General features: G+C 41.5%; 1 protein-coding gene across 4 annotated transcripts in view; it reads left to right on the forward strand.

Moving 5' to 3' along the window:
- Positions 1 to 24,603, forward strand: part of KLF7 (KLF transcription factor 7) — a 456,278-nt gene that overhangs the window by 162,175 nt on the left and 269,500 nt on the right. For all 4 annotated transcript variants that reach the window (XR_014294812.1, XR_014294813.1, XM_082629926.1 and 1 more), the window contains exon 4: positions 2,342 to 2,444. Coding sequence is in view for 2 of the 4 variants with exons in the window: in XM_082629926.1 (XP_082486052.1) it covers positions 2,342 to 2,444 (103 nt within the window). In the remaining 2 variants the exon portion in view is untranslated. The remainder of the gene's footprint in view (positions 1 to 2,341; positions 2,445 to 24,603) is intronic.

Here is a 24,603-nt window from a genome sequence, read left to right on the forward strand (position 1 = left end):
ATATATGTAACTGCCTAGATAAATTTGAATTAGAATATGAAAATTTATCAAGCTTGTCTACTATTTTTGTTGATCAGATATACCTCTTTAAAAAAATTATAGGACTTCCCTGGTGGCACAGTGGTTAAGAATCCGCCTGCCAATGCAGGGAACACGGGTTCAATCCCTGGTCTGGGAAGATCCCACATGCCGTGGAGCAACTAAGCCCACGTGCCACAACTACTGAGCCTGCACTCTAGAGCCCATGAGCCACAACTACTGAGCCTGTGTGTCACAACTACTGACGCCTGTGCGCCTAGAGCCTGTGCTCTGCAACGAGAGAAGCCACCGCAATGAGAAGCCCACACATTGCAAGGAAGAGTAGCTCCCACTTGCCGCAACTAGAGAAAGCCCGTGTGCAGCAATGGAGACCCAATGCAACCAAAAATAAATAAATAAATAAAATTGATTCTTAAAAAAAAAAATTATAAGTTGACTAATGTCTTTCTTTGGGCACAAAACTGGTAAACAATGTGGTAAATAAGTCTAATAAATTGCACTTAGAAGCATGCCATGTATCATGCCACATATATATTTTTGTGTGTATGTAATCTATACAAGTAAATATACATAACTGGCAATCTTAAATCAAGAAACTTCATTTAGTCTAACATTTCTTAGACAAAAATAAATTGATTCTCCATTTTTGGTGTCCTTCACATTGCAGAAAACCTATTTGCCAGTTAATGTAGTTAATAAAATCACTTCTGAGGTCCTCCCATATCTAGTGCAGTGGCTTTCTCCTGAAATTTTGCCATTTTGTTATCTGAGTGCTTTGAGTTAGTTAATTAAGAACTCTTGGGGCTTCCCTGGTGGCGCAGTGATTGAGAATCTGCCTGCCAATGGCAGGGACACAGGTTCGAGTCCTGGTCTGGGAAGATCCCACATGCCGCGGAGCAACTAGGCCCGTGAGCCACAACTACTGAGCCTGCGCGTCTGGAGCCTGTGCTCCGCAACAAGAGAGGCCGCGATAGTGAGAGGCCCGCGCACCGCCATGAAGAGTGGCCCCCGCTTGCCGCAACTAGAGAAAGCCCTCGCACAGAAACGAAGACCCAACACAGCCAAAAAAAAAAAAAAAAAAAGAACTCTTCATCTTTCGATGAGGTAATTTAAACAGGATTTGTCATCATGGAAGGAAGAACTTTCTAAATTCTCTTCATGAGGAAGTTGGTCCCTTGGACATGGTATTATTTTCCTTTGAGGGATTGTTTCCTGATAAAGGGAATTTAGTTTTTCATAAAGATCCTCCAATTTTGTTAAAAATTGGTTTAACAATCTGTTTCACTTCCTGTGCCAAATATTAGTGTAAAAAATTTTTTTTTACTATCGTAGTTAATTCATGGAGTGCTACATGCAGCAGATTGAACACTGTGTCAGTACACGGTACACCGTGGGTTTTTGGAAAAATGTTGAACCTACAGAAAAATTGAAAAAGTAATAAGCCTGATAATATTTACCAGGCCCAGTGATTGTCTGAACATTTTGCCAGTTTTGTGCCGGCACACACACAAGCATCTATGTCCCTCGATTTGGACTTGTCTGAGTTTTTCTCTCATGATAAGAATCAGGCCAAACATTTTTGGCAAGAGTACAACACAGCAGAGGGTTGCAAAGCTTTTAGATGAGATAGGAAGGTGACAATGTCCCCTTTTATAGAAGTGAAGAACGTATGCAGAGTCATCCTTCAGGTCAGATGACGTGGGGCAACTGTTGCATATTCGGGGAAGGGCTTAGAGAGTTAGTCACTTAGGGATTTAGTGGTTGAGAAGGGCTAAGACAGAAAGAGGGTGGCTCCTGCCAGGTGGTGCGTTTAAAGATTTCAATATTCTTGGGCCTAATATGTATATATGTATCTTCAGCTCACAAAACTTTCCTTCTCCTTTTACATTTCCGAGGCAAAATCTATGATGCAGTCCCTAACATAGCCACTCACAACTCCTAGGTTGACCTTCCAAAAGATTGTTTTTTCCCTTCAAGGTTATTTTTGATAGCCGTTTATATCAAGTTTGACTTAAATAAAAGATTTATTGCTTGGGGTAAGGGTAGGGGAGGGATTCACAGTATGATTTGCCCCAGGCCTTGTACTTAATAAAGTCAGCTCAAAACTTTGTTTTATTTTTCATTTTAAAACCATGATTCTCTAGGGACAGGGGGCAGAGAATTACTTAGGAGGAGAAGAGTTGAGAAGTTTTCCTTAAGTGGGCATCTGAAGAAATCATGTTTGCAGTCCTTCAAGAGGGGATGAAACAAATTACTACCTCTGGCTGTGCTCCAGGCCTCAGAATCTCCTCTCTCCTGGCAGATAACAGAAGCGGTAGAACAGGAGAGCGACACCAGAGTGAATTCACCAAAAAGATTGAGTTTCCTACTTTCTGTTGTTCTCAATGGCTTCTTGAAGGTCACAGGTGAGTCACAGAAAAAGGTGACACATTGGCTGTGAGTTAATTACTGATATAATTTTCATCCCTGTCTTCCTTTAGTCTCCACGGGCAGGTGGCTCATACATAAGTCCTAAGAAAGTTCAGCCTCAGGTTGCCCTGGCGGGGTTGGCATGATGCAAAATGAGCAACACACCCCCTAATACCACCCTTATCAGTAGCTGTGATAAAGAAACATCTGCCCCCATGAAAAGTCAAGGGCAGAGGTCATCTGGCATTCCAAGGGAACTCTCCACAGCAGGGAGCTTTCTAATTGGCTGGTATTGATCGGTAAATTGTGTCCCCGCTGTGATTAATTCTAGCCCCCCCACCCCCAAACTCCCGCAGCAGGAGCGTGATAGGTCAAGGTTGGGGCCTCTAGGCATCCTTTACAAATGGAGCTCAGGTCCTTAAAGGTGCCGGTGAAAGACTGTAGCTTGTTAACTCTCTCCCAGCTGCTAATGCTAACCCAGGAAGCTGGTTTCATTCAGCTTCCTTGCTCTCCCTAATAGCGGCTTAATGGGATGCTAATGTGAGGAACAGAAGTTATCAGATGGCTTGTAAGATTTATGATGGATTTATTACCACTCTGAGTTCCCTTGATGTTCAGTGCATTATTTCCCCATCCAGCCCTGTTATTGGCCTTAGTAAATGGTTTCATAATTAATTAATTTTTTTCCTGGAGGGGGTTAAATTATTTTTGCCCTGCTGCTTTTCCTCCATATTTAATTCCCAATGGATGATTCTTCTCTGTGTGCCTACCAAAAATGGAGAGAACAGATGTTAGTTAGTATATTCCTTTCCTGCCAGCTAATGCCTATTCGTCTTTCTACAATAGTGATTCTCAAACTTGACTCTTCACTAGAATGACCAAGGAGAGTTTTTTGTTTGTTTGTTTGTTTGTTTGTTTGTTTATTGCGGTATGCGGGCCTCTCACTGTCGTGGCCCCTCCCACTGCGGAGCACAGGCTCCGGACGCGCAGGCTCAGCGGCCATGGCTCACGGGCCCAGCCGCTCCGCGGCATGTGGGATCTTCCCGTTCCGGGGCACGAGCCCGTGTCCCCCGCATCGGCAGGCAGACTCTCAACCACTGCACCACCAGGGAAGCCCCCCAAGGAGAGCTTTTAAAATACTTATGCCTGGGTCCCATTCCCAGAGATTCTGATTTGATTGTTCTGGGGTACTGCCTGGGTATCAGGAGTTTGAAAAGCTCCCCACGTGATTCTACCGTGCAGTCAAGGTTGAGAACCACTGGATTAGACCCTTAAATTCATCTTAACTGCCACCTCTCCCATGATGCTTTTTCTTGTCTACCAATGGGCATGATCTCTCATTCTTGGAATCCGTGTATCACTTTGTATATGTCCTTGGAACTCAGTGCTTTGTATATATCCACTGGCAGTTTACCTATTTGTGAACTTGTCTTATTGCCATTATTAGACTGTGAGCTTACTGTGGGCAGTGCCTGAGCTGGCTTTGTGCCGTTGTGGTGCCTTGCACCTACCTGGGACACAGTAAATATTTATTGACCTGAGTTTTACCAGTGACCATGCTCTATGGGACACTGTTCTCTAACCTCCAATCTCGCATACATCTCAGGCACTGTGAGTGGATTCTATTTTCTGATCTTTAAGATAGATTTTGCCTGCCAGTATGTCCCTGCTGCCTTCTACCATCCCTTCTCACCAGGGAGACTACATGTCCTGGTTTGCTGGGGATAGTCACTATGCCTTTTGCCCCAGCATCATTATGTATAGCGCCTCCTTTCACTCTCAAAGGTATCCCAGTTTGGATGACAAATTATATGTTTCCTGTACTTCTCACCCTCCTCCTCCAGCTGTCTTTCCTCAGGTCAGCCTAAAGACAAACTACTTTAGGGCTCAGACTTTCTTTATGTGGTAAGCTTAAGTAAACTGCAGAAAGGCTTGTACTAATAATTCCATATATAAAATTCCATGTCTAAAAAATTATAAATCAGACAACTAACCTACAGTGTTAGATGTCAGGCTAGTGGTTTTCTTTAGAGTTTTCCAGTGCATGGGATGGGGTACACGGGGGCATTTCTGGGATGCTGGAAATATTCTGTTTCTTCATCCAAGTGTTGGTTATACACCTGTGTTCATTTCGTGAACTCCTTCTTTTCTGTATGTATGTTATACATCCATAAAAAGTTCTCCTAAAGGGAGGGCTAAATTATAATCAGTACAGATGCAAAATTCAACACATCCTTATCAATTAATATGATTATCCTGATTGACGAATTCCTTTTTTTTTTTTTTGCGGTACGCGGGCCTCTCACTGTTGTGGGCTCTCCCGTTGTGGAGCACAGTCTCTGGACGCGCAGGCTCAGCAGCCATGGCTCACGGGCCCAGCCGCTCTGCGGCATGTGGGATCTTCCCGGACCGGGACACGAGCCCGTGTCCCCTGCATCGGCAGGCGGGCTCTCAACCACTGCCCCACCAGGGAAGCCCACGAATTCTTGTTAAGCACGATCAAAGTGCTGCGATGGACAGAGCACCGAAGAAATCTACTGTTTATCTTCTTGGAGGCATATGTTGTTATTGTTTCATTAAGAAAAAATATATTGTCAATCACCAAATACAGTGGTCTTGTTTGCTATATAATTCTTCCAGTGACTCTCTGACCTAGGTGGCTGTTTTCTCATATTACAGAAGAGAAAGCTGTCACAGAGCTGGTAAAAAAGTAGGCTGAGTTTTCATACAGGCTGAATTTATGCATAGTAGGTTGAAAAATCAGCTGGTTTTTCAGCTGTCTAGATGACAGAAGCAGATTAAATGTATGGCCAACCTTATTGATTGGACAGAAATCAAGTAAGAGAGCTTAAAACAAAACAAAATTAAACTACAACTAGAAAATAAACCATTTCTTAACTTTAAATAGAAAAGACCAGATAGTTGGTAGCTGAATAGAGATTAGGACCGGTAGTTTCTGAGTTTCCAGAAAGCATTATAACAATCCAGGTACCTATGAGGGTCTTAGTCTCAAATTGGAAGAATTCTCTGAGGGCTCAATGTGAACCCTGCCTGTGTTTAAGCCCTGTTCTCCTAGCCCAGAACAAGAGGTTTGTCAGCATGGAAGCATCCCAGAGAATCCTTAATGACTGTCTCTGTCTCCTTTTCTTTCTACCCCTCTAAGCATGATCAGGAAATAAATGTCTTCCCTTTTTAGATGTAGCTAACATGGGCAAAAGAAGTGAGTTAGTTTTCACTATTACAGATAGTAAATAAATCTTGTGAGATAAATAACATATAATAATGGACTAAAAATTATGACTGAAAACACATAAAGCTGTATAAAAGCAGAAACTGTCAAAAGTAGAGAAAGTCAGAGAGCTATCTGTTCAAACAAAAATAAAGCAGCGAAATCCTGGGGGCCTCATGTACCATACCAAAGTGAGTTTTAGCTACTCATGCTGTGTTAACTCCTGATGAAATGTCATTGAGCTTAAAATAAAATAAGTTTGTAGTCCCAGATAACACTTTACAAGATCAAATAATGTTAGGCCACTATAGCCAGTTATATGAAGAAATAACTCATAGCAATGTACCAATATGTCAAGATTTCTCACAGGAGGCAATATGAAAACTAGCTGGATGGTGTCAGGCTTGTTTAAAAGCTCATTTGCCCCCCTTAGTCACTGTCCTTTCACCTTTACATGTCATATATCCTGGTCTCTTGTCGATGTAGTTGTCAAAAGCACCAGCTTAATAGTGCTGGTCCCTCAACAGAGATATGTTAATGTAAAGATGGCAAAGTTCCCTGCCGAAAGGGAAATGCAAAGAAGTGGAGCCAGCTGAAGTCATGAGATATCAGGTGACAATAAGACTGTGTCATTTCATAGCACATTTCCCTGAGGTACCAATGAACTTTACATAGAGTTTTTTTCTGTTTTATTATTCTGACATCCTGAAAAAAAAAGGTTGAGGAAAGACATTTCCATTCTAGAAAGAGAAACTTGGATTCAGAGGAGTAAAATGAATTGTCCTAGATCACTTCAGTTTTCGGGATTTCCTGGTTTCCGTAAACAACTGCCAATCTGCCTGCACCTCTCACACACATGACAATCACACACCTCTCTCCACAACTCCATAGAAATCTTTGTATTCAGAGGAGCAGATTTAATGTCTGGGATGGGAGAGAGGGTGTGTGAGGTGAATGAGAAAGTCCATGGCTTCCTGTCTCCTGAAGTGATCACAATGTGTATCATCCACAAAACCCCATCCTGGTTCAGTGCAACAAATGTTTCTTTAATTAAACTCAGCCTGTATGGGCTTCTCTTCCACCTCCTGATATTGCCCATCTACAAAATCCAGTGAACACCCCCAAGTCAAAGGAGGCTGTCCAACGAGAAGACTACACACTTTCCAGGTTTCAAGTCACAAGACCGAGTTCCGCTTATAGCTCTGCCCACTCACTAAAGAGAATACCCAGTGTCTGTCTTCTGTCAAGTGGTCAAATTCAGTAAATTCTTTTGGCTTCTTATTTCTTATCTAAATGGTATTTATGATAATTTAATGGGCTAACTAATTTTATTTATTTTTATTTTTTAAATAAATTTATTTATTTATCTATCTAGGCTGCATTGGGTCTTCGTTGCTGCACGCGGGCTTTCTCTAGTTGCGGCGAGTGGGGGCTACTCTTCGTTGCAGTGCGCGGGCTTCTCATTGTTGTGGCTTCTCTTGTTGCAGAGCATGGGCCGTAGGCACACAGGCTTCAGTAGTTGTGGCACTCAGGCTCAGCGGCCATGGCTCACGGGCCCAGTTGCTCCACGGCATGTGGGATCCTCCCAGACCAGGGCTCGAACCCGTGTCCCCCGTGCTGTCAGGCGGACTCCCGGACACTGCACCACCAGGGAGGTCCCCTAACTAATTTTAAATGGTCTGACACAGGAGTTGTCAAAGTACAGTCTGCTTGCTACCTATTTACGGAAATAAAGTTTTATCGGAACACAGTCACGCTCATTCATTTAAGGCTCTTACATGCTTATTGTCTATGGCTACTCTTTTGTTACAATATCAGAGTTGAGTAGTTGCCACACGTAATAGGCACTCACCGTATATTAGTTGCCTATTCCTTTTTGTTTTTTATGTTGGTTCTTACTCTTAAATAAGTGCTCCTCATTGGTCACTCTGTGATCATCCTCTTCCTCCCTGGAAACGGATTGACTACGATTGACTACACTGCCTTTGAACTGTTATTTCCTGGAGAGTTTCAACTTTACTTTGGGGACTTCTACATCTTTGTAATAATAGGAAATTCATCTGGAGTAGGTAGGGGTTGACAGTCCTAGAAAACAGGAGAGAATAGAAACATTGCAGCTCCCTGCTTCTGTGGGCTCAGTGAGGAGACACCTCAGATGCTGGTTCAGGCTCATGTCTCTATTTTTTTTGCCAAGGTTTCTATAATTTGATTTTTAGTATTGAAATCTTCAAACAACTACAGGTTGTTATTTGTTTATCTTTAGCAGGGGCATATGGTGTAAGGGGCAAATCTAAATATTTTTTTTCTCTAAATTTCAGTATCACTAAAAAAAAAAGTCCATTCTCCATTATTTTGTGAGAACAGCATAGTAAAAGGAGGTGTGCTTTGGGAGGTCAGAAAATCTGGGCTCAAGTCCACATTCATCTTCATTTTATTATGTTGGGCAAGTCTCCTAATTTCTGAGTATCAGTTGCTTCATAAAGAAAATAGGCATAATAATTGTTTCACTGCATGGTTTTTAAGCATAAAAGATAATGCAAGTAGAAAGCTTTGTAAACTACAGAGCCATCTATAAATGTGACATTAAGTGTAACAGGATCTGTTCCAGGGTGTTTGATCACTTTCCTTTGGTTTATATTTTTACATTTATATCAAACTCACAGTTTTAATTACTGATGTTTTACACCTATGTTCTGATATCTGACAAGATCGATCCCTAAGAATATATTTTGCTAACTTTTCCTCTTTAGAGTTTTGGGCCCTTGTTATAAGATAAGCACCAAGCTTGGCAATTAGTCCACACTAATTCTAATGACTTCCCAGAAAAGTCCTGTTGTATTTTTGGATAGAATTATTTTAATAAGTTTGAGAAGCCTTGACATCTTTATGTTGAATTTTTCCACCTAATAAAAATGTAATTCTTCCTATTAATTATTAAAATTGTATCTCTCAATCAAGGTTTTAAAAGTTTTAATACATTTCTCATTGAGTTGGTAGGTCTTTTATATTTGTTGCTCTTAGAATAGCTTTCCTTTTCCATTATATGGTCTATTTAGTTATTGTCAGTATATAGGAGTACTATTGCTTTTTAGGTAGTTATCTTATTCCAAGCCACTTTATAACTCTTTATTAATTAAGAAAGCTTTTAGCTAATTCATTTGGTTTTTCCAGATATATGCTTATGTGATTTTCAAGTACTTTAGTATCTTAGTTCACAAAATTGATTCTTTTTGTTTCATGACTTATTGCCTTAGCCAGAGAATCTAAAGTGATAATAATATTAAAGGACATCTTTGTGTTTGTTTCTGATTTTGAATATTTCCAATGTTTACAAATTAAATATACTCTTTATTTATTTTAAGCCAAGAGCACCTTTATCACATTTAAGGGGCATCCTAATTCTATTTGAATGTTTACTTCATAATTAGGGGAATGTGTTGATTTGATCAAATGTGGTATCTATGAAATGATCACATAGGTTAATTATTGTTGAATCAGTGAATACTCAGTGGATTCTTTTTTTCCTTGGAAATCAATCTCTGTGATCAGGTGACTGGCTCTGCTAACAAGGACAAATGTGCAAATGGTGCCTTTATGAGTTTGAACATATCAGGACCAAACTCAATACACAAGAAAGTGGGCCAATGCAGAAGCACGTGTTATGGGAGAGAATCCCCCTGAGTTTCTCTCCTTGGGCACATTCTCTAAAGTTGGTAGCTTTGGACAGTTTTTAAAGATAATGACTGCTGACATCACAGTTGTTAACACTATGAAGAGAACACATTAGAGGGGGCACCATGGAATACAGTGGAGAAGTTGAGGACATGCCATCTCAATACATGATGCTTTGGCATGTTAAGTACTTTGCGTTAAAGGTGCTTGAAAAACAGCAGAGGCAATAAGGGCACTCTGAGGTACCAGGAGAAAGAAACATTCTTATCACCAGAGATGGGGAGTTGAAGCTGAGAAAAATTTGTACAACGGACCTTGTTAGAGTAGTTCATCCTCCTTTTGTTCACCCCTTATGTTTTAGCTACTTTTCCACGACTGCTACTCTTTGTTCAACCTAGTATAGATGCACATAGGTCTAGTCCCTTCTTTGGGTCTTCATTTTTCTTGTGAGGATCCCCATTTACATGTAAATAAAATGTGTATACTTTTCTCCTGTTTATCTTTTGTCAGTCCCAGCTGGAGATCGCAGGAGGGTAGAGGAAATTTTACTTTCCCTACAATGGGAATGAAAATCAGTGGCCTGCTCATGAAATGTGAAGTTCAAAAGTTGTCCAAGATGGTGCCTTTGTGTGTGTTCCTCTCTTTCCAGCCAAAGGTGCAGGCTCCGCTCCCTCAGCCAAGCCAACAGGTCCCTCAGTTACATCCCCCTAACCCCCACGCTAGCTCATACTTGGCCAGCTCAGGCCTCTGGGCTTAAGACTGAGAGTAGAATTTCAGTGCCATGAGCCTTGCATTTTAAATGCCAAGCCTAAAAATATCCTCCAAAACGTAGACAAATGAACTACTAACATCAGTGTCTATACCAGGTTCTTGCTGGCACTCTGGCCGCTTGTGTGACCTTTCAACACAGCGTTTGAAAAAATGATCAGCGCTTTCCTCTTCCCCTGGCAGCTCAGAATAGCTGTTTCCTTTCCTATAAACAAGTCATATCTCTGGGAATTTCTAAAGCCGAATATTGTCTGCTTAGAAGTCGTGACTCACACTCTTTCCTGGCAGTCCTGACAAATTCATGAATGCCTCTTGAGGAAAGGATCCCAGACAATAAGAGTGGTCACAGAAAGCCTCAGATTCCTTCATGTCAAACCCAGGAAGCTGAGCGACAACGGAAAATACCAGCAAGAATCCCTGACCACGGCATCCCCCTCTTCTTGGCTGAGCTGTCAGAGCAGGAAGGGAAAACCCGCCTAGAAACTTGTCCCAGTCTGTCTTTAGGTCATCACCCAGCCAGCCCCCTCAGTTTGGGAATTTACCTAGCTCAGCTTCCTCTTGATTCTGATTCGGTAGAAGTTCTCTGAGGGGTGACTCCCCGGGGAAATTACCAGGAGGTCACACACCCCGGGTGGTGGAGCTTCCTAACTACTTTTAGCAGGAACTCTGTGGCCAAAAAAAAAAAAAAAAATCTTTCTGCACATCCTCTTCCCAATACTTTTTCCCCTCCTCCGCTCCTGGTCGTGTGTCTCCATTGTTTTGTCCCTCCTTAGTGCCACATCTTTTTCCTCAGGCTTGTTAAATTGTCAAGAAACAAAGGGAAACAATGTTTATTTGGCTTCTCTCAACAGCATAAAAGTCGCTGTGTGTTAGTGTGTGTGTGTGTGCCACATATGTAAACAATAACGCAAGGACCTTTGTTGAAGAGGCTGCATGAGAAAAACTGAAAAAGCTCTGGATACACAGGGCATTGTTGTAGATCCACCCATTTCTTGGTTTCATACTAATGAAGGGACAAAGGATTGATCTGCTTATGGCCCAGCAAATGCCCTGTGGTGGAAGGTTTAATCCCAGCTGGCCCACAGCGCGGCCTGAAATCAGTCTCACTATAACCAGAACATTGAAAATCTGAAACATCCATAACGATGTGATCTGTGAGATAATAATGCTTACCATACATAAAATGTGACATAAGTGTCCAGTATGGTGGTAGGTACTTCACATGTATTTTCTCAATTGCTACAACCTAATAGTTTTTACTATTTCACAGATAAGGAAGCAGTACTGGAGAAGTTTAATTAGTCATTCAAGATTTTTTGAAAAAATCATGGCAAGGCTGAAACTTAGGCCCATATCTATTGGAAACCAGAGTCTGGTTCTTAGTCAATGTGCCAGAGAGATACCCTGAGAGACTAAGATGGGATGAGAAAGGAGAGAGAGAGAGAGAGAAAGAGAAAGAGAAGACAAGCATGTGTGTATGTGTGTGTGTGTGAGATACTGTGATTTATAATAAGAAATATATATTTGTTCTTCATCCCAGTTTCTTGCACAGAGCTCCTAAAACCCTTAGAATTTTCTAATCAATGAGAATGATAAAGGTGCCTTTTGTTATATTAGTGAGGTGACTTTTGAACCACACCTAAGGATGGGGGCTGGTTGCCAGTGGAATCAACTGTGTGATCAGAGGGTTAGAACTTTCAGTCCCCCCACCCCCTACTCCCCACCTCCATGGGGCGAGAGGGACTAGAGATTGAGTTCAATCACCAGTGGCTAAAGATTTAATCAATCATGTCTGTGTAACAAGGGGTAGTCGGGGATCAGAGAGCTTCTGGGTTGGTGAACCCATGGAGATTCAGGGAGGGTGGTGGCTGGGAGAAGGCATGGAGGCTCCGTACCCTTTCCCCATATCTTGCCCTCTGCATCTCTTCCATCTGGCTGTTCCTGCGTTATATCCTTTTATAATAAACTGATAATCTAAGTAAGTAAAATGTTCCTCTGAGCTCTGTGAGCCACTCTAACAAATTCATCAGACCCAAGGAGGAGGTTATTGGAACCTCCAATCTAGAGCATGTCAGTCAGAAGCACAGGTGACAACTTGGACTTCTGATTGGTGTCTGAAGTTGAGGGATGGGGGGAAGACTTGTAGGACTGAGCTGTTAACCTGTGAGATGTGACACTATCTCCCAGTACATAGGGTCAGAATTGAGTTGAATTGTAGGATGACCAGCTGGTGTCAGAGAATTGCTGATTGGTGTGGGAAAAACCTCCACACATTGGAATTGGTGACAAGAATTATAGTGATTGTTACACTAATATGATTTACTAATTTCATTTCTTCCTCAGTTCTTTAGGGTGAACAGCTTATCCAGGACCTTTGTTATCCCATCTGGAGAGAGTAATTAAGACCTCAGACACCCTCCATAGCTGAAGAAACATGGTTTCCAGGGACATCAATTCAAATGAAAAATCTAGGACAACCCCTCTCCTACTCCCACTTTCTAGAAGCAAGATAGAGACCTGGGGACCTCGTCTATACTGTAGCCACTGCCCGGGTATGAGCATCTGTTGCTGTCTCTGAAGGGTCCTTCCTTGGCTCCCCTCCCCCAAATGTTCTTACTGTTATTTTAAAGTCCTAAAGTTGGCTTGACCTAGGCTGGGGAAAGTTATCTTTCTTTTTCACTTCTCCTTCAGGTGAAAAACGAGGCTGACATATTTATGGATTTTTGTTACTTCTTTAATAAATGGCTCCCTGGGATGCGATTCTAGGAAAATGGCCCTTTAAGGAATAATGTCTCAGAAGGTGGTGACTGGGCAGAATTAGCCATTGTGGTAAGAGGTACTCCACACTTGGCATTTCCAGGAGACTGGCGGTGGTCAGAAATGCTCCTGTTGATTCTGCCCACGGAAGTGTACACGTGTTGGTAAAATGCCTTTCACGGACATTTATAGGACTTTAGGATGAAGAGAGAGATGCTTTTCCTCTCCACTGTCTGTCGTTTCAGATGGAAGAAGTAGGGCTGAGACGTGCCAGAGAACTTGTCATACTTCCTTGAAGAATCTGAAATACTTTTCTGAAGAACAATTCCCCCCAGTCTTTTCAATGACACTCTGTTCTTTTTGAGGGAACAGGAAATAATGACACTGAGTATTTCATAGGGTGCTGGAAGGAGAAGGAGTCTTCCTGATATAGTTGTATAATTTCCTCATTTTTTTTTCTTTTTTTTGTGGTACGCGGGCCTCTCCCGTTGCGGAGCACAGGCTCCGGATGCGCAGGCTCAGCGGCCATGGCTCATGGGCCCAGCCGCCCCGTGGCATGTGGGATCTTCGCGGACCGGGGCACGAACCTGTGTCCCCTGCATCGGCAGGCGGACTCTCAACCACTGCGCCACCAGGGAAGCCCTAATTTCCTCATTTTTAAAGATGAGGAAACTGAGGCCCAGGGCAGTAAAGGAAGTCACCCTTAATCTCACAGTGAGTTTGCATGTGTGAATCAGGCCAAAGCTCAGTTTCCCTTTTTGGTGTCCTATAATTACCAGCGAATAATCTCAAGAACACATGTTACAAATCCTGGAACCCAAGGCCTCAGCCCCTCCTTTTCCCTTTTTTGCTCGTTGCTCACTGTGCTTTGTTCAGTAATGGCCCTGATGTAGCCAGTTCACCAGGTGGCCCATGGACTCCTCAGAGAGCATTAGTCTTGGGCTCTTGCATCAAGGGCCCTGATTCATTTCTAGCCATGATTGCATCAGGGTGCATGTGTGTCTCTGTGTGAGAGATGTGAGTATTTCTCCAGTCACATGTGAGAGTTTTTCTCAGCTACCCACCCCCATCACACTCTATCAGCTATGGCTAAAGAATAAAGCCAAGAAGGAGGCAGCCACTTGGGATTTCATACAGACTAGAGGTCTGGTCCTCTTAAAGATTATAAATGCTGCCATAGGAAACATTAAGAATTAAAATCATGATTTTATTGGGCGTTTCCTTTGTGATCCTTACTAGCATTTTGAGTCAGCGAAAAAAGTGAGGCTGGTGTTTTGATTGGCTTCTTGCAAAAGTGGTTGGGCAGGTACTCAGGCTTTTTGGGGAAGTGTATGGACGTCTTCAGATAAAAGGTTTTATATGAGGGAAAGGTTATTGCTATTATTTTGAACTTTCAGAGTGGTTTCGTTTTTGCATATTTATGATATTAATATAACTTTAATAGAAGGCTTAATGTGCAAGTTGCTAAGCACATTGCCCAATGGAAAAAAAAATAATGATACAACTACTGCAATGATAAGGCAGTTTTCACCTACACTTAATTATCTCTCTTTCTTAAGTAGAAAGACTTGATGAAATCTTAAAAGTATGCTGGAAAAGTTTCTAGAATGAAATAGTTTAATTTTAAGATTTATGTTTTAAGCAGCCGCATAGCACAGAGAGATCAGCTCGGTGCTTTGTGACCGCCTGGAGGGGTGGGATAGGGAGGGTGGGAGGGAGACGCAAAAGGGAGGGGATATGGGAACATATGTATATGTATAACTGATTAAATTTGTTATAAAGCAAAAAATAAAAAAATAAAAAGTAAAAAAAAAAAAAGATTTATGTTTTAGGTAAAGACTGAATAGTATTCTCTCCATTTGAAAAAACAAAAAAAGGTGAAAGTTAAAAGTTTCATAATTATGTGATATCTGTTACTATCAGAGAAATTGGATGTTGAAATGGACAAGCAAGACTGAAAACTGAAGTGGATATATTCTTAAAAACTGTGTGAAAGAGGCAGGGGGTGTGGGATTCTTTAATGAAATAAATCTGATGTTGACCTAAACCTATTTTAGCACTAGGCTTTGGTGTAGACTATGCATAACTTGAGTAGGAAAGTTTGGGCACAATTCTTTCTTAAATAGTTGAAACTGTGGCTTTGGGCTTGTAGATCATGTTTTATTAATTTTCAAGAAACTGGATGCTGTCCACTGTGTCTGTGGATGGAACTTTTATTGCAGAAACTGTTTACTGTTATGTAAGTCTGTTTCATACAACCACGTGAGTTGGCTCTGCTACATATTTACAATCTCTAGCTTTTGCTGGGTCCTCACTGCAGCCATAATCCTATGCCTCCTTTCCCCAAGAAAATATTTAAATTTTTCACTGTTCTCATTCTGAACAACCCAGCTCATGACATTACCTCCTAATTCACAGAAAACGTACATCCGACCCAGCAGGAACTCTCTCAACTTCTTTCTTCTCTCATGTAGAAACAGTGACATCCACACCCCTCCTTCCCTCCCAAGTCCCCCTTTGTTCAGACCTAGCCCCTCCACATGAGTTCTGGGTTGCAGTCACTTCCACCCCCCATCTTTTCAGGGAGCTCAATTAATCACTCTTCCCTCTACTAGGTGCTTTCAATCACTCTTTTTCTATTGGTTTCTTGTTCTCAGCACATAAATATGCTCAATTTTTCCCCATCTTAAAAAATATATATACGACTTTCCCTTAACCCAGGGTGTCCTAGCTATCGTAAGTCTCCTTTCCATATACAGTCATAAGAGTAGCTTATACTTCTTCCTTCTACTTCCTCACGCTTCACTTATTACTTAGCTAGGCTCAGCCTTACTTCCATCCCCACCGCTCCCCTTGAAATGCTCTCACCAAGATCATTTAGCATCTCCTAAACTCCAAATCCAGTAGACCTTTTGTTAGGCCTGTGCTTATTCGGCTTTCTGTAGTAGCTGCTTAGGGTAAAATCTTCCACGTGATCTTTGACTCACTCTCTCACAACCCACATCTGATCCAACAACTCTACTTTCAAAATCTATCTAGAATTCAACACTTCTCACCATCCCATTGCCACCTGGTCCAAGTTAGGATCACTTTTGGCCTGCATTATTGCAATGGTTTCTTAACTGGTCTCCTAGCTCCTGCCCTCACCCTTCTACACCCTGTTATCATCCTGCAGCCAAAGAGTTTAAATGCTTAAACTAGGCTACGCTGTTTCTCTCCTCCTCACTCTCCAATGACTGCCATCTCGCTCTGGGTAACGAAGTTCTCAGTAGAAGCCACAAGGCCCCACAGGGTTCTCCCCCTATTCCTGTCTGTTTCCATCTCCTACCACTGCTCTTGCCTCCCAGAGCTAGGACTAGCATGAAGCTCTCAGAAAGCGCCTGGGGTGCAAAACTGAACAAGGACCCCACTCTCAGGGTCTTGAAACACTATTGACAATTCTTAAAATCCCTCTTCTTAAAACTCTTCTTTCCTTGCTTATGTTGCCCAGTTTTCCTTCGATTTCTTCAACTTTCTACTTAATTCCACCCCACTCCCATCGAAGCAGCATGGTATAGTCATGGGATGGTCAGGTTTTCGCTGTGCAAATATGGAGTTAGACTGCTTGAGTTCAGTTTCTAGAGCCATGTGACAATAGACAGTTATACTTTCTAAGCCTCAGTTTCCTCATTTGGAAAATTTAAATAATAATGTCTACCCTGCCGTGTTGTTGTCTGATTAAGTAAGTCATGTAGACATTTAGCATGATGCCTGGCATAAAGCAAGTGCTCAATAAATATTCATTATTATAATAATAACAACTGATATTATTACTTCTGTTTGCACCCCCTTAACCCCCCTGTCCTCTCTGGTAAACCAATTGAGTTTTTCCAGAACTGCTGCAAAATAATTCCTGATACAAATCAAGTGATTTTGTTTCTAAAGGCAAAGAAGAGAATGACATAGTTCACATTTCCTTTCTCGCAGGAAAAATGTTACAGGTCATGCTTTTGCTAAGAAGCTTGAAGAACAACGTTAATTAAAACATTATTCCTAGAAAGAAAGAGGAACAGAACATTAGCAAAATTCCCTTATCAAATCACATGTTGAAGTTATACAATACCAATGACATACAAGATGGAAGAGAAATTATAATCACATGCGTGGGGACCAGCAGAGATTTTTTTACCTGATATACCAGTGGGCTGAATCTTGGCATATGAATGGTATATACATACATAGGTGAAGTGTTTGATGACTTTAAGTTACATTTTTCTAAAACTCCAGGCTACTGGGGGAGAATTTGTTTAGCTAACAATGATTTTTGTAAGTCTTCCTATGAGATGTAGCATTAAGATTTATACTGATGGAGCACTAGCTATGGGCTCAGCAAGGAGCTAGGTGTGTTCCTTTTGCCTGGGATAGTCTGTCTGCAGATTCTCTCTCTTTATTATTATTTTTTTTTATGGTACACGGGCCTCTCACTGCTGTGGCCTCTCCCGCTGCAGAGCACGGGCTCCGGACGTGCAGGCTCAGTGGCCATAGCTCACGGGCCCAGCCGCTCCGCGGCATGTGGGATCTTCTCGGACCGGGGCACGATCCCATGTCCCCTGCATCGGCAGGCGGACTCTCAACCACTGCGCCACCAGGGAAGCCCCAGATTCTCTCTTGACTGTCTCCTTCTTGCCACTTAGGTGCCAGCACCTTAATCTCCAAGAGTCAGAACCCCTCACAGTCCTTCTCCATCTCATTATCCTGTTGTATTTTTGACTGACAGCCGGCAGTCAGAGAAGGGAGTGTGGTCATCTTTCTGCTTCCTTTCTACTCTTACTTCCCCATAGTTCTAAACTTGCTTTCTGACTCCTCAAGTGTTGAAGTTCAAGGCAGGACTTAGTAAATGTTCAATGTTTTCTCTTTCTCTTCTGGACACTTCCCTGGATTCTTTGGAGATACTGCTTGTGGTCTTGTAACCTGGAGTTCCCTTAACATAAGTGAATGTATTTCTATTGTGGCAGTGTATGGGAACCCTCAACCTGGCCTCATTGCCTAGCTACAACAATGAAAAAATCCCAAGCCAGTCTCCTTTTCCTGCTCTCTCAACACATTTTCAGACAAGCTTTGGAAGCCTGCCTTGCTGCCCTCAGATAGCCTCATTATATAAGTAATGAACCTTTTCGTACCCCTTTGGTGTGGTGTCATTAGTCTTGACATTGGAACCAAATTTTGGGTGAGGGAGTCCATCTTGCAAGCGACCACAAAAATTGGTGCAGCAAGCTGGGTGACCACATTATTTATTTTGCTTGATATTAGTATAGCCATTCTAGCTCTCTTATGGTTTCTGTTTGCATAATATATCTTTTTCCATCCTTTTACTTTCAATTTATTTGTATCTTTCAATATAAATTATGCCTCCTATAAGTAGCAGAAAGTTGGATCTTGTTTTTGTTCTTTAAATCCAATCTGATAATCTCTTCCTTTTGATTAGATTGTTTAGTTCATTCACATTTAACGTTATCATTGATATAGTTGGACTTAATCTGACATTCTGAGTTTTTGGTTCTCTGTGTCTCATGTCTTTTTTCTTGTTGTTTTTCTTCTATGTCTCCTTTACTACTTTCTTTTTTTAAAAAATGGACTTTAGTTTTTAGAATACTTACAGATTTATAGAAAAATTTAGAAGATAGAAGAGTTCCTACATATGCCACCCCTAATTTTCCCTATTATTAACTTCTTACATTAGTATGGTACATTTGCCACAATTAAAGAATCAGTATTGATATACTAATTAAATTCCATAGTTCATTCGGATTGTCTTAGTTTTTTAAAATTGTGATAATATATATATATATAACTTAAAAGTTACCATTTTAGCCATTTAAAAATGTACAGTTCAGTGGCATTTAGTACTTTCACATTATTGTGCACCCATCACCACCATCCATCTTTTCATCTTCCCACACTGAATCTCTGTACTTATTAAACACTAACTCCCCAGCCTCCACTCTGCTCAGCCTCTGACAACCACCATTCTGTTTTCTATTGCTATGAATTTGACTAACTAGCTACCTCATGTAAGGGGAATCATACAATATTTGTCCTTTTGTGTCTGGCTTATTTCACTTAGCATCATGTCTTCAAAGTTCATCGATGCCAAAATTTCCTCCTTTATAAGACTGAATAATATTCCATTGTATGTACATACCACAGTGTATTTATTCATCTATTGATGACCAGTTGGATTGTTTCTACATTTTAGCTATTGGGAGTAATGCTGCTATAAACATGGGTACACAAATATCTGTTTGAGTCTCTGCTTTTGATTCTTTTGGGTACATATCTCAGATTTCCTTAGTTTTCACTTAATTTTTTTTCCTTCTATGATCCCATCCATGATACAACATTATATTTGGTTTTTGTATCTCCTTAGGTTCCTCTTGGCAGTGACAGCTCTCAGATTTTCCTTATTTTTGATGATCTTGATAGCTTTGAAGAACACTGGTCAAGTATATTGTAGGATGCTCCTCTACTGGAATTTGTCTAGTGTGTTTCTCATGATTAAACTGGCATTATAGGGTATGGAGAGGAGAACCATAGAGGTCAAGTGCCATATTCATTACATCGTACCAAGGATACATACTATCAGCATGACTTATCATTGTTGATAATTGACCTTGATCAGTTGGCTGAGATAATGTTTCTCAGGTTTCTCCACCACCTCTATTACTCTCACCCACCCCTATTGTCCATACTGACTCTTTGGAAGGAAGTTACTGTGAGCAGGCTACACTTAAGGAGTGCGGAGTTATGGTTCCCTCATTAAGGATGGAATATCTACATAAATTATTTGAAATTCTCCTGCCAGGAGATTTTTCTCTTCTCCCCATTTATTTATTTATTCAATCATTTTCTATGTCAGTGTGGACACATGGATATTTATTTTATACTGTGGGCTATAATCCAATGTTATTTTATTTATTTATTTTGCTCAAATTGTTCCAACCTTGGCCGTTGGGAGGTCTTTCAGTTGGCTCCTATATCCCTTTGGCATATCTCTATTAACATAGGGTTTTAACTAATTTATTTTTTAGCATTTCCTTATTTTCTGTCATTGCAAGATGCTCTGGGTTCATCTTGTATATTTCTTGTACCTGTCCTAGAGTCAGTCATTTCTCTAAGAAAATCCTGTTTCTCTAATAAAGAGAATGGTATTAGAAACCAAAATCTGGATGCTAGGTGTGCCCGTTACTACTGTTTTGCATGTCTCACAATTTTTTTGAAACTGGACAGTTTGGTAGTATAACAACTCTAGATACTGATACCCTCCCTTACTCCCCAGGAGTGGTGGTGGTTGTTGTTGGCTTTGTCAGTTGTTTATTACTTTAGTGACTTGGCTGAACTAATGCTGTGACATCTATTTCCCCCCTAGTGTGCAGCCCAGTTACCAGTGCTTACATTTTTCCCCCTTGATTTTGTCTTTTAGCCTGGCTACCTAAGGATCATCCCTGGGTCTGTATTGGCATAAGCTACTTATTGGTCAAAGGTTGTACTTAGCCCCCTTAGCCAGTTAGATTTTTGCGCGCTCTCTCTCTATTTTTTTATTGCAGTATAATTGCTTTACAATGGTGTGTTAGTTTCTGCTGTACACTGCAGTGAATCAGCTATATGTATACATATATCCCCTCCCTCTTGGACCTCCCTCCACCCCAAGCCCACCCATCTAGGTCATCACAGAGCACCGAGCTGAGCTCCCTGTGCTATCCAGCAGGTTCCCACTAGCTATCTATTTTATACATGGTAGTGTATTTATGTCAAACCTAATCTCCCAATTCCTCCCACCCTCCCCTTCCCCACTGTGTCCACACGTCTGTTCTCTACATCTGCATTTCTATTCCTGCCCTGCAAATACGTTCATCTGTACCATTTTGTGTGTATGGCCTCGAGGTTGCTATTACAGTTCAGGGAATTTGTGTTTATTGCCCCATGTTCAGCCAAGGGCTTGTAGCTTGGAGGTTCTTTCTCTGATTGTTCCCAAGAGGGCTCAGCCTTGGGCATGCCCATAATCTGCCAGTTTGTCAGGGGTGAGTGTAATTTTAGTTTTAAACCTAGGAGTCACTCTGGATCAGAATACCTATTGTTCATGGTTTGGTCAACGGTAGTGTTTAAGCCCCTTGTGCCAGCAAGGCTTCCATCCTGGGATGACTGATCCCGGGAGGGCTTTTCCTGGCTGCTCTTTTCCCAGTTCTCTCTATTAAACTTCTGGCTGCACTGCTGTTTTGCTTGTCTCCTGGAGCTATCATTCTCCTCTTAATTACTGTCTACCAAGATCTCCAGTGTTTTCAAAAACACCCTTACGCATGGAGTTCTCTACTCTCTGTTCCAAACAGTCAGCCCCCCTCAGGCAGAGCTTCAGAACTCTTCATCCTTTGGGTCTGCCTCATCCCCTGGGTAGAACCCCCATGCCACTGCACCAGAGCTATACTCCAGTTCTATAAGAGAGCACTGCTTGGGGGGCCAGTGCCAGCCCCTGGCCTTCTCAGCTTGCCCTACCCCAAAGGGAACCTCTGTGATGGAGCTGGGCAAGGGTGATCAGGGCCCCTGAACTTTTAGTGGGCTACAACTGGTGCAGGACTTGGGAAGGGAGCCGCATCCCCTAGATCATTCCTTCTAGGAACAGAGCTTCTGTAACGCTAGGTTGGGGTGGGGTGGGGGAATGAGAAATATTACTGATAACATGCCACTCTTGGGGTGAAATCATAGCCCAGATTGTGCACTTCAGGAAGGGGAGGCCCCTATCTTCCTAGCTGCATATGCCCAGGGTATGGGATTTAAAGGAGCAGGTCATGGCTGACATGCCTTGGATGCTTGTTGTTCTTATGAAATTTAGTAGATTATCTTGAATGAATATTTCTCCTTTTGCTCTATGCCCTTAAGATAATTTCCAGGGACTTTTAAAAAAATTTATTTTTACCTCTTTATTGGAGTATAATTGCTTTACAATGGTGTGATAGTTTCTGCTTTATAACAAAGTGAATCAGTTATACATATACATATGTTCCCATCTCTTTTCCCTCTTGCGTCTCCCTCCCTCCCTCCCTCCCTATCCCACCCCTCTAGGTGGTAACAAAGCACCGAGCTGATCTCCCTGTGCTATGCGGCTGCTTCCCACTAGCTATCTGTTTTAGGTTTCATAGTGTATGTAGGTCCATGCCACTCTCTCGCTTTGTCACAGCTTCCCCTTCCCCTTCCGCATATCCTCAAGTTCATTCTCTAGTAGGTCTGTGTCTTTACTCCTGTCTTACCCCTAGGTTTTTCATGACATTTTCTTACATTTTCTTTTCCTTCTTAAATTCCATATATATGTGTTAGCATATGGTATTTGCCTTCTCTTTCTGACTTACTTCACTCTGTATGACAGACTCCTGGTCCATCCACCTCATTACAAATAGCTCAACTTCGTTTCTTTTTATGACTGAGTAATATTCCATTGTATATATGTGCCACATCTTCTTTATCCATTCATCCGATGATGGACACTTAGGTTGTTTCCATCTCCTGGCTATTGTAAATAGAGCTGCAATGAACACTGTGGTACATGACTCTTTTTGAATTATGGTTTTTTCAGGGTATATGCCCAGTAGTGGGATTGCTGGGTCATATGGTAGTTCTATTTGTAGTTTTTTAAGGAACCTCCATACTGTTCTCCACAGTGGCTGTACCAATTCACATTCCCACCAGCAGTGCAAGAGTGTTCCCTTTTCTCCACACCCTCTCCAGCATTTATTTCTAGATTTTTGATGATGGATATTCTGACTGGTGTGAGATGATATCTCATTGTAGTTTTGATTTGTATTTCTCTAATGATTAATGATGTTGAGCATTCTTTCATTTGTTTGTTGGCACTCTGTATATCTTCTTTGGAGAAATGTCTATTTAGGTCTTCTGCCCATTTTTGGACTGGGTTGTTTGTTTTTTTGTTATTGAACTGCATGAGCTGCTTGTAAATTTTGGACATTAATCCTTTGTCAGCTGCTTCATTTGCAAATATTTTCTCCCATTCTGAGGGTTGTCTTTTGGTCTTGTTTATGGTTTCCTTTGCTGTGCAAAAGCTTTGAAGTTTCATTAGGTCCCATTTGTTTATCTTTGTTTTTATTTCCATTTCTCTAGGAGGTGGGTCCAAAAGGATCTTGCTGTGATTTATGTCATAGAGTGTTCTGCCTATGTTTTCCTCTAAGAGTTTGATAGTTTCTGGCCTTACATTTAGGTCTTTAATCCATTTTGAGCTTATTTGTGTGTATGGTGTTACGGAGTCATCTAATCTCATACTTTTACATGTCCCTGTCCAGTTTTCCCAGCACCACTTATTGAAGAGGCTGTCCTTTCTCCACTGTACATTCCTGCCTCCTTTATCAAAGATAAGGTGACCATATGTGCATGGGTTTATCTCTCTGCTTTCTATCCTGTTCCATTCATCTATCTTTCAGTTTTTGTGCCAGAATCATACTGCCTTGATTACTGTAGCTTTGTAGTATAGTCTGAAGTCAGGGAGCCTGATTCCTCCAGCTCCATTTTTCATTCTCAAGATTGCTTTGGCTATTTGGGGGCTTTTGTGTTTCCATACAAATTGTGAAATTTTTTGTTCTAGTTCTGTGAAAAATGCCAGTGGTAGTTTGATAGGGGTTGCACTGAATCTGTAGATTGCTTTGGGTAGTAGAGTCATTTTCACAATGTTGGTTCTTCCAATCCAAGAGCATGGTATATCTCTCCATCTATTTGTATCATCTTTAATTTCTTTCATCAGTGTCATAATTTTCTGCATACAGGTCTTTTGTCTCCTTAGGTAGGTTTATTCCTAGATATTTTTTTTATTAGTTTCTGCTTTATAACAAAGTGAATCAGTCATACATATACATCTGTTCCCCCATCCCTTCCCTCTTGCGTCTCCCTCCCTCCCACCCTCCCTATACCACCCCTCCAGGCGGTCACAAAGCACCGAGCTGATCTCCCTGTGCTATGCGGCTGCTTCCCACTATCTATCTACCTTACGTTTGGTACTGTATATATGTCCATGCCTCTCTTTCGCTTTGTCACAGCTTACCCTTCCCCCTCCCCATATCCTCAAGTCCATTCTCAAGAAGGTCTGTGTCTTTACTCCTGTTTTACCCTAGGTTCTTCATGACATTTTTTTTTCTTAAATTCTATATATATGTGTTAGCATACGGTATTTGTCTTTCTCTTTCTGACTTAACTTCACTCTGTATGACAGACTCTAGGTCTATCCACCTCATTACAAATAGCTCAGTTTCGTTTCTTTTTATGGCTGAGTAATATTCCATTGTATATATGTGCCACATCTTCTTTATCCATTCATCCGATGATGGACACTTAGGTTGTTTCCAGCTCCGGGCTATTGTGAATAGAGCTGCAATGAACATTTTGGTACATGTCTCTTTTTGAATTATGGTTTTCTCAGGGTATATGCCTAGTAGTGGGATTGCTGGGTCATATGGTAGTTCTATTTGTAGCTTTTTCAGGAACCTCCATACTGTTCTCCATAGTGGCTGTACCAATTCACATTCCCACCAGCAGTGCAAGAGTGTTCCCTTTTCTCCACACCCTCTCCAGCATTTATTGTTTCTAGATTTCTTGAAGATGGCCATTCTGACTGGTGTGAGATGATATCTCATTGAAGTTTTGATTTGCATTTCTCTAACGATTAATGATGTTGAGCATTCTTTCATGTGTTTGTTGGC

The sequence above is a fragment of the Mesoplodon mirus genome (genome assembly GCF_964341445.2).
Source record: "Mesoplodon mirus genome assembly, chromosome: 8".
NCBI classification, from domain to species: domain Eukaryota; kingdom Metazoa; phylum Chordata; class Mammalia; order Artiodactyla; family Ziphiidae; genus Mesoplodon; species Mesoplodon mirus.